A 13,109-nucleotide genomic window follows, 5' to 3' on the forward strand; every position below is an offset into this window, starting at 1 on the left:
TTCTGTACTTCAGAAAATATTTAAAATACTGTATTTTAAAGTACAAACCAAAAACTAAAACAACATGAGAAAGTGCCAAAAATATTTTCGCAGATAAAAGTATATTAAAACAGAAAAGTTAAAATTTTTAAAGGATATATTTCTGACTTATAATCTTATTATGTGACTTGTAACTATCATCTGTTTATATAGCCTCTGTTTGCTTTCGAGTACAAAGAAGTATTCCCTGAGAATGGGTGGAAACTCTATGACCCTCTTTTGGAATATCGAAGGCAGGTATGTACTTCCTAGTTTTTCAATATTAGTGTTCTGTGTTCTTTTCATTATAAAGAAAAATGGGTAGAAGAAGAAAACCAGGCTTGGGGGTGGTTGTTGTTGTTGTTGTTTTTAATGAATAAACACTAATCCTGATTGGTTACCTTTCACTTTCTTTGGACTGCTTTCCAGAATGTTAGTATCTCTTATGAACTTTTATGAAACTCATCTGAGAATTTAAAGTATTAGTTTATTTAAAAACAATCCTTAGAAAGAGAAAAATAAGGAAGTCAAGTAGGCATATATGCTTCCATATTTTTATATTCCACTTAATACTCAGATTTTTATTTATTCTATAACTGAAAAATTTCTTTATAATTGTTCTGCTTATAACTGAATTTTTGAAGGTTTTCTATCTTAATAGCTGCATAGTGAAATTCCTGTTATGGGTATGTTAAGCACAGCATTGATTTACTTTGATCAGTATGTAAGAAGAAAGTCCACTCATCGTTTTGACTGATTCTGTCACATCTTTCATGTGCATATTAAGCACTATTGGTGACCTCCTTCTCAAATGTTTTCTATTTGTGGATATTTCTGATACCTGTTTGCCCCTTTCTTCTCTTGCCTTTTCTTCTGAGACCGTTTTGCTTTTTAATTCTTCACCAGTGTTACCAGCTTCTGAAGGAATCCTCTGTATTTCCTTGGTATTTTTCATGCTCCAAAAAGGAAGGTATTCTACATCTGTTTTCTCACTGCTGTAGCCTCTGGATGGAGGGTAGTGCTTGGCATGTATTTGACAATAACTGTTGAAGAGCATGAAGGAAGCTTATTTTGCCTGTAGTTTCTGAATCTATTTGTCAACTAACAAATCTTCTTTATGTATTGATATGTTTACTGAACTATGTGGTACACTTGTATAGGATACATGTGTATGCCAGGATTTTTCTTAAGCATTTCCTAAATACTAATTCATTTGTCTATCTTGGTTCTGTGAGCAAGGTACTAGTATCTGCACAGACTACATGTAAACTGAAGATAGGAATTAGGGACAAAGGTATTCAGTGTGGAAACTAAGATTTGAGTTCAGGAAATCTGGCTCTAGAACCATGCTCTTCATTATGACACTTTTTCCCATTATCAAAATCGTTTTTATAAAAAGACAGGTTTCTGATCCTGAGAGACTGTCTCTTCTTGTAAAGAAAATTTTCCAGAGTAGTTCTAATAAAATTTCACCCATTAGTGAGAAATGTGTACATTTGTGTTACATAATTAGAATGATACAATCTAAAAACGGGCTGTGGTTGAGGACCCTGTCCAGCACCCACACGGTGTCTTGCGAGGCAGGCTTCTCTCGCAGACGGTTTGGCTCCAGCTGCCATAGTCCTGACCAGGACGTCCTACCTGTCCTACCTGTGGAGCTTTGGTATATCTCTGTGTGCATCACAGACTTAGCCTGCATAGCATACGTGCACTAGGTTCTGTACTTTTCTTTTTGTGCTCAATAGAGTTTGAAGATTCTAAACATCACAGAACAAAGCTTCCTTTTTCAAACTGAGAAAGCTCAAATACTGTAAGATTCACTCTAGTTTTCAGCCCACTGGTGTTTTGTAGACTCATAGTTTATGCAGATGTCATATTCTAATTGTAGACCAGTGAAAAGACTTGGGTTTGGACTTGCCTTTTACTGACTCTCACACTACATATGCGATCTTGAGTCATTTGTGAACTAGTGCTTTCATTGTTACTGGTGCCTGTGGGGTCCTAGGATTCCTCGTCCATCACTTTCTATAAGGACAGTATATGCTGATTCACTTACCTGCTGGAAAGGCAGGCCATCCAGAAGTTTCATTAAAATACCTTCTCTTCCTCAAGTTCAGGTTTCCTTGGTATTTCCCCATTGCCCGCTACCTGTCAGCTGCTGAAATAGTATTTAGCCAAGGTACAAAACAGAATCATTCCTGGCTTACTTTTTAAGTAGTTGTATTTATCAATAATAAAATGAAAAACAGATTCTCCGAAGAACAACGGTATTTATTTGGAAAAGCAGAGCATTGTATTGGCAGTAGACATTGTTTTTGTACACATTTGAGAAGCTGAGACAAGAAAGAAGTTGTGAAAGTCCAAAGTGAGGAAGAAACAGCTCAGGGCCACAGTGAAGGTAGTGCCGGTCTCAGGATTGGGCGGGTAGCCTTGTAGAAGCACTGGGTTAGTTGCACCAACTTGTGGCTCAGCAATTGTATCACAGCCGCCTTTTCACAAACTCCCGCCTTTGTTCAGGCCTGCCTGGGTCAGGGTTGACTCAGGCAACTCCAATTTCATTCTGGCAGCTTCAGGTCACCTTGACTTTGAAGCACTGTAAAAAAGTCAGTGAGACCCCCTCTTCCCCAGTTCTCAACCAGCAAGCCAGGCTTGGTGATACACTGTGTAATCCCAGCTATGCAGGAGATTTAGATAGTTAGGTCCAAGATCTGAGACAGGCCCTTAGCCAAAAATGTAACATCTTATCTGAAAAATAAAAGGAAAAAAGGCCTGGGGTTGTGGCAGCCTAGCAATCAGGAAGCCCTGAGTTCAAACACCAGTAATTCCCTCTGCAAGAAAACAAATTGCTTGCTTGAAATGCCAGTTTTTAGAACTTACTGGTTATATTTGCATCATGTCTAACCACTTAGGTCATGGGGTGCAAATTGGGCCCAAGCTAGAGCAAGACGAATAGGCCAGGGATAGAAGTCTCCATGGAGACTATCTGCCATGTGACACTGGCTGCAAAAGGATTGTTTTCCTTCAGAATTTTAATGTCATCTGGCAAAAGCTGGAGGAGCAGTACTTTATGGGAAACTGCTTTCGACTGTTTTGTATATAACAATCAGAGCAAAGTAAGCACATTTTTCCTCATAATGGACTCTTGTAAATAGGATAGGTTGGGAAGGTGCATGTATCTGTACTACTTCCTAATGAGTAGCTTTGGTCAAATCACAAACTGCCACCACTACTTCTTGTACAAAATGACATTCACAGGGCTGGGAAGGTGGCTTGCCTTGCATGCCCTGGGTTTGATTCCTCAGCACCACATAAGCAAAGAAGAAAAAAAAAGCCGGAAGTGGTGCTGTGGCTCAGGTGGTAGAAGCACTAGCCTTGAGCTGAAGAGCTGAGGGACAGCGCCCAGGCCCAGAGTTCAGGCCCCACCACCGACCAAAAATGACATTCACTAGACCTGAATGTGAGTGTCACCACCCAGATGAATGGATCAAGAAAATGTGGTATATATACACAATGGAATTCTGTGCCTTCATCAGAAAGAATGACATTGCCCCATTTGTTAGAAAATGGAAAGACTTGGAAAAAAATTATATTAAGTGAAGTAAGCCAGGTGCAAAGAAACATTGGTCCCATGTTTTCCTTTATTTGCAATAACTAGTTTATGTCTAGGACAAATAGAAAAGGTCAAAAGCTATGTACATATGACTATATAAGATGATGTTAAACAAAATGAACCCCAAGATAGACACAAGTGTTTTTTCTTTCTTGCTGTGGTTTTTAAATGTATTTATAATGTACCATGTGATTTGTTTGTTTGTTTGTTTCTTTGGTGTGCTCTTCCCCCATGGTATAAATACCCTGTCTTCACTATAGTTGATTCCGGTGCCCTACATCTTGAATATACATTTTTCTATTTGGGGAGGGGAAGGGAAATAATGAAATGCTGAAACACGGGTACAGGTTGACCCATTGTAACAATGAGATATACAAGACACTATGTTGAAAACGAACTTTACAACTTGGGGGAGGGGGGAGTTGGGGAGGTTGGGAGGGAAGGGATGGTAGGGAAAAACAAAGGAGGGGTAACAGTGCTCGATAGGAAATGTACTTACTACCTTACTCATGTAACTGTAATCCCTCTGTACAGTATCTTTATGATAAAAAATATATTTAAAAAAGAGAAAAAGCTTGCAAGTAATAGATGTGGAGTATAGCTTTCTGAAATTTGCTTAAAGCCACTTCTGTGGAATTTGTGTACACGAATAGCAGCATTCTAATCAGACTGAGACTGTTCTCTTTTGAGATAGAAGGAATATTTGCAGTCCCACCTTCCCTATGTTGAAAGGTCTAATCACTATTCCAGCTTAAGAATTGACTAGAGGAGATGGGGAGGTTGACAAGGATGGCGACTGCCCTGTTGTCCTGTAATGTTTCATTGGAGAACTGGTCTTTTATTTCATGTGTAGGGCATTCCAAATGAGAGCTGGAGAGTAACAAAGGTAAACGAGCGCTATGAGCTCTGTGACACGTACCCTGCCCTCTTGGTGGTGCCAGCAAACATTCCTGATGAAGAGCTGAAGAGAGTGGCCTCCTTCAGGTCCAGGGGCCGGATCCCAGTAAGTGCATGCTCGGGCGGGGCTTGCTTTGCAGATTCTTTGTGCTCCCCCTGAGGCTGTAGGAACTGGAGCATGGGAGCAGCAAAGTCTTTATAGTCTGCATGGGAACATTGGAGACTGAGTTATTTGCTAAAATTAAAACTAAATTTAAAATCTGTAAACAGTAAAATTAAAAATGCCTTGTACTTAAGTTGAAAACATTTTCCCTATACATACTATCTCTGTATCTTAGGCATGTTTATATTGTTATAATGTTCTTTTCCATTAAATCCAAAAAAGAAATGGAGAATGATGATCTAGAAATATCAATTCAAATAATTTTAGTCACAGAACCCACAGATTGTGAAGACTTAAGTTACTTTAGAGTTTTACTGATTAAAGTAATAAAATCAGAACATTAGGGTTACTTAGCCTTGTTTTGATCTATTACTTTTCTAAGAACACTTTCCAATAATCAGTGATTTCTACAGATTAGTATCTGCTTAAGAATTAGACCAAGTTTTCCAGATGGTAGTGACAGGTGACTTTTCCTCACAGGCAGTTGTCCTCTTATGGCCAGTCTTTGGATCCAGAGAAAGAAGAGCATTAAAGAAGGGTTTGGGAATTACAATGGAGCAGCATGTGTTTTCCTTCTCCCCTCTGTAGGTTTTGTCATGGATTCATCCCGAAAGTCAAGCCACCATCACTCGATGCAGCCAGCCCTTGGTAGGAGTGAGTGGGAAGCGAAGCAAGGAGGATGAGAAATACCTCCAGGCCATCATGGATTCTAACGCTCAATCCCATAAAATCTTCATTTTTGATGCTCGGCCCAGTGTTAATGCCGTAGCCAATAAGGTGAGATGTCTTTTAGTCCTGAGGCTTTATAACTGCAGTTTTCACAAGCCAGGTAGACCCACGTTCTTATCTTGGCTCCTCTACTTGGTGTGATTTTAAATTTGTTATTTAATATTTCTGAAACTGAAAGTTTATATGAATTAAGAAGTAGCTAAGGCAGATACACAAAATATCTTAAAACACTGCAAACTCTGAGGGATATAACCATTCAACTTTGATTATAGTTCCAGACCTGTATGTTTTTGCATGCACACATTTGAAACAGTGAGATAATTTCCTTTTAAAAATTATTAGCACTGGGGCTGGGAAGGTGGCTCAGTGGTAGAGCGCTTGCCTTGCATGCATGAGGCCCTGAGTTCGATTCCTCAGCACCACATAAGCAAAAAAGAAAAAAGCCGGAAGTGGCTCTGTGGCTCAAGTGGTAGAGCACTAGCCTTGAGCTGAAGAGCTGAGGGACAGCGCCCTGGCCCAGAGTTCAGGCCCCACGACCGGACCAAAAAAAAAAAAAATTATTAGCACTATTTTTCTATGTCAATGAAAATTCTTTTGTAGTATCATTTTACGGTATCATAACTAGACTGAACTGTTGTTAGATATTTAGGTTGAGTTTTTAAACAGTGTTATGGAAAACATTCCTAATTTTTCCTGCCCTACTCAGGTTTTTGAGGGCCTGGTGAGTTCCAGGCATCCTTTATTTAAAAAAAAATCTCTCCTAAAGGAAGCATGAGGGAGGAGAATGGCATTCTAAATCATGTTAATTATGGATAGAAATGTGCAATGAAATAATTGTCAGTGAAGACTCAGCTAGAGATCTGGCAGATATTCTCTAGAGAACTGCTTGTTCCCCTCCCTGAGCTTTGTTCATTATCTGGTGGGAGTGAAATTTAGGGTTATTTTCTAGGACAAAAGGGAAGGGAGAAATACGAGGCAGAAGTGGTGTTAGGGTAGGGTGTTAGGTTCCTTATCAGTCTTTCTTTAAAAATCATTCCCACACCATTATTCACCTTGGATTTTTTTTTTTTCTCCTTTCCTTGTTGGTCCTGGTACTTTGATCTCAGGGCCTGGGCACTGTCCCTGAGCCTTTGTGCTAAAGGCCAGCACTCTACCACTTGAGCCACAGCACCACTTCCAGCTTTTTCTGAGTAATTTATTGGCAATAAGAGTCCACAAACCTTCTTGTTCAGGCTGGCTTTGAACCTCATGGATTTCTTCTTTAGTTTACAAATGTGTGTCCCTTCAGTCGGCATAGTGGAAATACCTTTGTAGCCCAGTGAATTATATATGACACCTACTCTTGGAATCATGACCCGGGTCAAGAATTAAAACTGCCAGCTATTAAGTTCTTCATGTATGGAAGTGGCGCTGTAGCTCAAGTGGTAGAGTGCTCGCCTTGAGCTGAAGAGCTGAGGGACAGCGCCCAGGCCCAGAGTTCAAGCCCCACGACTGACAAAAAAAAAAAAGTTCTTCATGTAGACCAACCCCAGTCAATTTTTTGCATTAGCTCTGCCAAAAGTAGCCACTCTTCTTTTATAGTAATTTTCTTGTATTTTTATGGTTTTATTATCAAAAGTTGGCATCTCCAGGCTCTAGTTGTACCTTTAAAAATACTCAGTGTGGGGCTGGGAAGGTGGCTCAGTGGTAGAGCACTTGCCTTGCATGCCCAAGGCCCTGGGTTCGATTCCTTAGCACCACATAAGCAAAAAGAAAAAAGCCGGAAGTGGTGCTGTGGCTCATGTGGTAGAGCGCTAGCCTTGAGCTGAAGAGCTGAGGGACAGCGCCCAGGCCCAGAGTTCAGGCCCCACAACCGGACCCAAAAATAAATTTAAAAAAAAAAAATACTCGGTGTGTTTCACATCTCAACCTACAGCCCCTCACCTTTGTGTAGACTGTGGTTATTAGGATTTGGTGAGTTTCTGGTTTTTTTTGTATTGGGGATTGAATCTGGTTGTTGGGCAGGCACACTACAACTTGAACATTGCCCCAGTCCTGCTTTTGTTTTTTTGAGTTAAAAGATCTTGGTAACTTTACCTAGGTTGGTCTTGAACTCATAATTGTCTTGCCTCTACCTCTCCAGTAGCTGGGCTTACAGGTAGGTAGATGCTGCACCAGCTAGTCCAAATTTGTCTTCCGTAGGTTTCTAAGAATTATGATTTTATGCCTAAGTATATATTTTCACAAAACATAAAAATACTAAGTCTAGAAAAAGTTTTTCAGCTATAGTTTAGTTTGAAAAACTTAAGATGTACATTGTACATTGAAATCTTTGAAGATGGTGGTGTTTGGTATTCTGTACTAGATAGCGACGTTTAGTATTCTATTATGTGGCTAATGTATATGCAGATTGTGACGATCAGTCTTGATTTGCCAGCTTTGGCTGGTGTGAGAACTGCCTAGGGTATTGGTGAAGCGTATCTCTGGTTGTGTCTGAGGGCATTTCCAGAAATTATTAGACCACAAGGGCTCTGACCCAGTACACTGATGGCCTGGAACCGTCTGTTGGGCGGTGAACTGTGCAAGCTGGGGACTGGTGGGGAAGGTGGGTTGTTGAGGGTATCTTTGATGTCATTTGGCCCTGGAACCCTCCTGTGTTAATCACTACCGACCTGAAAAACTCTGGCATCTCTGAATCCACAGACAAGTAATAATTCTCTTGACATTTGGTAGATGAATGCTGCCAAACATGAAAGCCATTAGAGTTGCAAAGACTTTATTTTGCACCTATTAAGAGTAAATGAGGAACTGCACTGGCAAAGCAGGCCTAAGACCCTTGTACCTGAAGCCTAGTCTAATGGTGTAGGTATGAAGGGAAGGGGGTGGGGGAGGATTTGCAATCAGAAAAGCTGGCTCTTGAAAATGTTTATGTACTTGCATTGAGTGTTAAAAGCCACGAGGGTAAATGCTTGTTTCAGTTAGATTAGTGAGCCAGGCTGACCAAGAGCCTGAGCCATCCGCAGTTCTGTATTGAGTATTATGTGTAATCTGTGGTGGCTTTCCACATCCAGTGGCTTGTGATGTCACTTACCGGTTCCCATCATGTGCCCTTGTTACAGGCCAAGGGTGGAGGTTATGAAAGTGAAGATGCCTATCAGAATGCAGAGCTGGTTTTTCTGGATATCCATAATATTCATGTTATGAGAGAATCATTACGAAAACTTAAGGAGATTGTGTACCCTAACATTGAGGAGACACACTGGTTGTCTAACTTGGAGTCTACTCACTGGCTAGAACATATTAAGGTGTGTATATGCTACTATGTCTCAAGGACTTTCTCTACCTTTTATATTGCCTCTGTGAAAGAGACCTTTCTAAACAGTGGAAATTAGGTGACTGCTCTGCTAACTGGAATTACTGTTTGGATGTCTGAATGCATTTGGTTCTGTTGTATTCATTTTCCACCGTATCTGATTTCTACCCATCCTTCAGACTCCATTGCATTCTTTCATGAAGTCTTCCCAGGCTGTCTTTATTTACATTTCATCCTTTTTCTTTCCATTTAACCCAGGTAATATTGTCCTTCATTTATTTGCTTTTATGTCACACAACATATGAAGAATCCAGACTCTGTTAGGAAGCACTGCTCATATGAGTAGGTATCCAGTAAATACTCACTGCATGATTTATGAAGTTAAAACCACCTGGTTGGAGAAATGAGCAAACACTAATATGTTAATGTTTGAAGCACCTAGCCATTTAATATTCTTTCCAAGGATGATCTAAATTTCAGTAATACAAATTACCAGGCTACCTATAGGCTATGAAATGAGAAATACATTTAAAGAGCAGATTTTCCATCTGAATTCTCTGAAACACAGAATTGAAAACGAAAGTGATTTAATGAAAATTACAGCCCTTTTGTTCTTTGTAAGAAGCTATGAGCTACACCACATGGGGCCTGTTCATAGGCCCATGTGTGAAATTATAGAATGTGCTGCCAACCATAAGACTTGATTTCGAACTCATAAATGCATGTGTTTCTGAAAATGTCCAGGTGATCAGTTGTGTCAGGGCACCATGCTTCTCAAGAAGCTGGCTTTGCCTCCCAGCAGAAACAAGTCACACACACCCCTCCTATTCTCCAACTCTGTCCAAAAATCCACCTTTCCAACCACTCCCCTGGAGCCTTCCCATTCTTGGACACGTGGTGTGTTGTCCACTTCCTGGTTTGCAAGTGGTTAGGCCCTACTACTACAAAGAACGCAAGCTTCACAAAGCAGGCAGTTCTGTAGATGTGTCTCTAGCACCCGAGGCAGTGGGCTAGAGAGGGAGGGGGAGCCCTAAGTCTTTATGAATGAGCACCACTCTGGATCACACTTGTCAGTTGGCCGTTGCTAACTAAGCCTTTGCATTAGTGATTACTAAGCCTGAATTTACATTTGTTCACAAATGGTTCTGAAACATAGGTTGAGGGTGCTTCAGAACACAATCAAACTCTGGTTTCTCATGAGCCTCCCAATCCTGGTCGTTGTGTGTGCTGCCATACTGATTTTAATGGTAGCCATACAAAAGGATGGGAACTACATTGTTTTTCTTGTGGGTACTGAAGTCTAAACTCAGTGCCCAGAGCTTGCCTCAGTTTACTTGCTCAGCTGGTGGTGATAATACTTGAGTCACACCCCTAGCCCTGCTTTTGGCTGGTTGGTTTTGAGGCAGATCAGACTTTTCAGCCTGGGTTGGCCTTACTGGATCTCACCCTCCTGAGAAGTCAGTATCACAGTCATGAGCCACTGGTACCTGGTTTAATTACTCATTCTTAAGGATCTTTTGCTTTTGTGTTTAGTTCTCACTCAGGACTTTGAAGAAAAGTTATTTTGCATATTGCTTCTCCATATTTCTCAAAGGGTTAAATATTCTGATAGTAGGTGAAGTTTTTATGCAGTACCTTACTGCAATGTTTTTATTATGCTTGCTGTTCACTATCTGACATGAAACATTTTAGTCTACACATTATTTTAGAGTAAGTCTAATTGATTGCTTTCAGGTACTTTGTTTAAATAATTACTTTAGATAGTAGAAACTTAGACTTGAGTTAGCATAAGATTACTTTTGTTTGTATAGATGTCGACATACTTGATTCTTTAGAACTCAGTTTTTCTGAAGTTACTTGGATGTGTTTGGTAAGTTGTGAAAAGCATTTTCAAGAGGCCGATGCTCCTCTCCTCTCTCCACTGGGCAGCTAATCCTGGCAGGGGCTCTGCGGATTGCTGACAAGGTGGAGTCCGGGAAGACGTCAGTGGTCGTGCACTGCAGTGACGGCTGGGACCGCACAGCACAGCTCTCATCCCTGGCCATGCTCATGTTGGATGGCTACTACAGAACCATACGGGGATTTGAGGTCCTCATCGAGAAGGAGTGGCTGAGCTTTGGACATCGATTTCAGCTAGTGAGTAAAAAACTTTGACTGGTGTGACAGGTAGGCCATGTGGCAGTGTTGACCTAAAACTGACGACTTCTCTAGAGAGGAATGAATACAATATAAAAATGTGGCTGCCATCAGGCATCTGTCCCCATCCGTGAGGACTGCCATCACTCAGTAAGGTCTGTGGGTGTTTCCTACTCCAAAGAGTCAGTTAGGCAGCCCTTGAGAGGCTAAGGCAAGAAGAAGCAAGTTCCAGGCCAGCCTGGTTGTACAAGACCCAAACAAAACAGTACGATCATGATAGAATCATAAAGCACTTCTAGCTTATCTGACAAGTTAAAAAGACAACAGTGGCTTCTATTTCTTAAAGAAGCTATACAGAACAGTATTGTTCACATAAGGGTTTTAGGACTAAATGGGAGTAAAAATAAAAATTCAACTCAGTTGAGACTAAATCATGGCTTTCTATTATGCTTCCCAAGACAGTAAAACTCCAATGACCATACACATGCAAAGCAGCACGCTCATCCTTCACGTGGTAAGTCACACAGGAACACATTCCCCACATCCTCAGGTCATTCCATTACAAAGACAGAGTCCAAACACGTGTCTTGAGGAGAGACTTAATGAGGCTAATTTTTGCTGTTACATTGGGTCACTGTAGCCCAATTGCCAGCACTTGCTGACTTGGCTAAAGGCACAGAGGCTTCTACTTTTATCACTTTTGCACCATTATTACAAATGCCAGTGTGGGGAAAGGTAAATACTATTGAGGGATTTTTTTTTAAGTCTCAATTTGAGAAGGAATCCCTGCTTTGGGGAAAGGAGCAGGGTTCTGTTTGAACTGGGTGAGTGACCGCAGGCTTGAGAGGCTGATCAGGTGCTCATGTGGCTTCTCCCATAGCAGCAGTTCACTCACTGGCTAACACAGTAAAAGAGAAGTGTGCATTCTGCTGCCCCTGTATGACACACTTATAAGGAGACTTGTCTCCAGGACTAATGTCTTAAGCTTTGAGGGCCAGTCCATTATCAACCTTTTAATCGGGGTTTCATTTATTAAGCTTCCAGAATTTTTCTGGAAGTTTATATATGAAAATGTGTGTGTGTCTAATTGTCAGAATTGTGAAAATGTCTACTTCCATATTGTGCTTATGAACAACAGTTTCTTGGAACCAGATCTCCTTTCGTTGTATTTACTTTTATGTTTTACTAATACTGTTTCATTTTGTGCTTCAGAGAGTTGGCCATGGAGATAAGAACCACGCAGATGCAGACAGATCGCCTGTTTTCCTCCAGTTTATTGACTGTGTCTGGCAAGTGACAAGACAGGTGACTTCCTGCATTTCTTTTGCGGGGCACTGGTTTGCAATATAACTTTCTCCACTTTGAACTAATGCTACATTAATATGGATATGCTCAATTTTAGAGAATGATCTCTTTATTACTAAGAGAAGTTAGCTAAGTAGTTGCGTGATTTTCGCCATCTTAAGGAAATTGGATAGAAACTAACATGGTACATGACAAACACTATTGTTTTTCCAAAAGCTTTGTAATAAGTAGGTTTATCTGAACAAGGACCAATAGATTTAGCCTTTTGGGAAAATACTAGAAGTAACTGAAAAACACTTGGAAGAATGGTATGTTATGGAGAGGGATAAAAAATATCCCCTGTATAAATGCCTGCTAGTTATCTATCCAATGTATGGATGCAATTCTATTTTTATAAACTATGCCTTTGATGTATTGGGCTTCAAAGGGAAGGGGGGGGTGCTGCATATTTATAAGTTTAGCCATGTTTGCTATTTCCTACAGTAGGTTTGAAGTTCTACTTTGAAATATGAGCTACATGAATCCTATCAGACTTTGGGTACTGGCCCCCAAATAACAGGGTCCACTTTTGGTTGACTGTTGTCCTGTTTAACTATAGCAGAATTGCATCATTTACTTGGCAGGAGTTGTTTTGCCTTGGAGAAGCCATGAGATTTGTGTACTTTTACCCTTGGTAATTTTGTTAATGTTCTAAAAGCAATGCTCTGTTACTGTTTTCTCTGTGAGGAAATGTTCACTGATTAGGCTAACAGTTTTGTCAAGATGATGAAAAACTTAAAAGCATGCTGGGAAGTGATGGGACATAGAACTAGCTGTTTTTTACAGCAGTTTCTCATTCAGCTGTGGAGTGCCACCTGAAAACTGAGGGCCTGTTAAATTGCCCTTTAAGAAGTCTGTTAGATCACCTCACTGCTGTTATATGTTATGTATGCTGTCCTCTACTATTAAGGTTACAACTT

At 40.5% G+C, this 13,109-nt stretch overlaps 1 protein-coding gene across 7 annotated transcripts in view; it reads left to right on the forward strand.

Annotated features, from left to right (window-relative positions):
- Nucleotides 1-13,109, forward strand: part of LOC138841306 (phosphatidylinositol-3,5-bisphosphate 3-phosphatase MTMR2) — a 42,926-nt gene that overhangs the window by 26,056 nt on the left and 3,761 nt on the right. For all 7 annotated transcript variants that reach the window (XR_011376380.1, XM_070041983.1, XM_070041977.1 and 4 more), the window contains 6 exons: nucleotides 193-276; nucleotides 4,482-4,631; nucleotides 5,277-5,465; nucleotides 8,516-8,701; nucleotides 10,639-10,845; nucleotides 12,058-12,150. Coding sequence is in view for 6 of the 7 variants with exons in the window: in XM_070041983.1 (XP_069898084.1) it covers nucleotides 193-276; nucleotides 4,482-4,631; nucleotides 5,277-5,465; nucleotides 8,516-8,701; nucleotides 10,639-10,845; nucleotides 12,058-12,150 (909 nt within the window). In the remaining variant the exon portion in view is untranslated. The remainder of the gene's footprint in view (nucleotides 1-192; nucleotides 277-4,481; nucleotides 4,632-5,276; nucleotides 5,466-8,515; nucleotides 8,702-10,638; nucleotides 10,846-12,057; nucleotides 12,151-13,109) is intronic.

The sequence above is a fragment of the Dipodomys merriami genome, unplaced genomic scaffold (assembly GCF_024711535.1).
Source record: "Dipodomys merriami isolate MVZ:Mamm:240054 unplaced genomic scaffold, mDipMer1.0.p SCAF_314, whole genome shotgun sequence".
Taxonomy (NCBI): Eukaryota; Metazoa; Chordata; class Mammalia; order Rodentia; family Heteromyidae; genus Dipodomys; species Dipodomys merriami.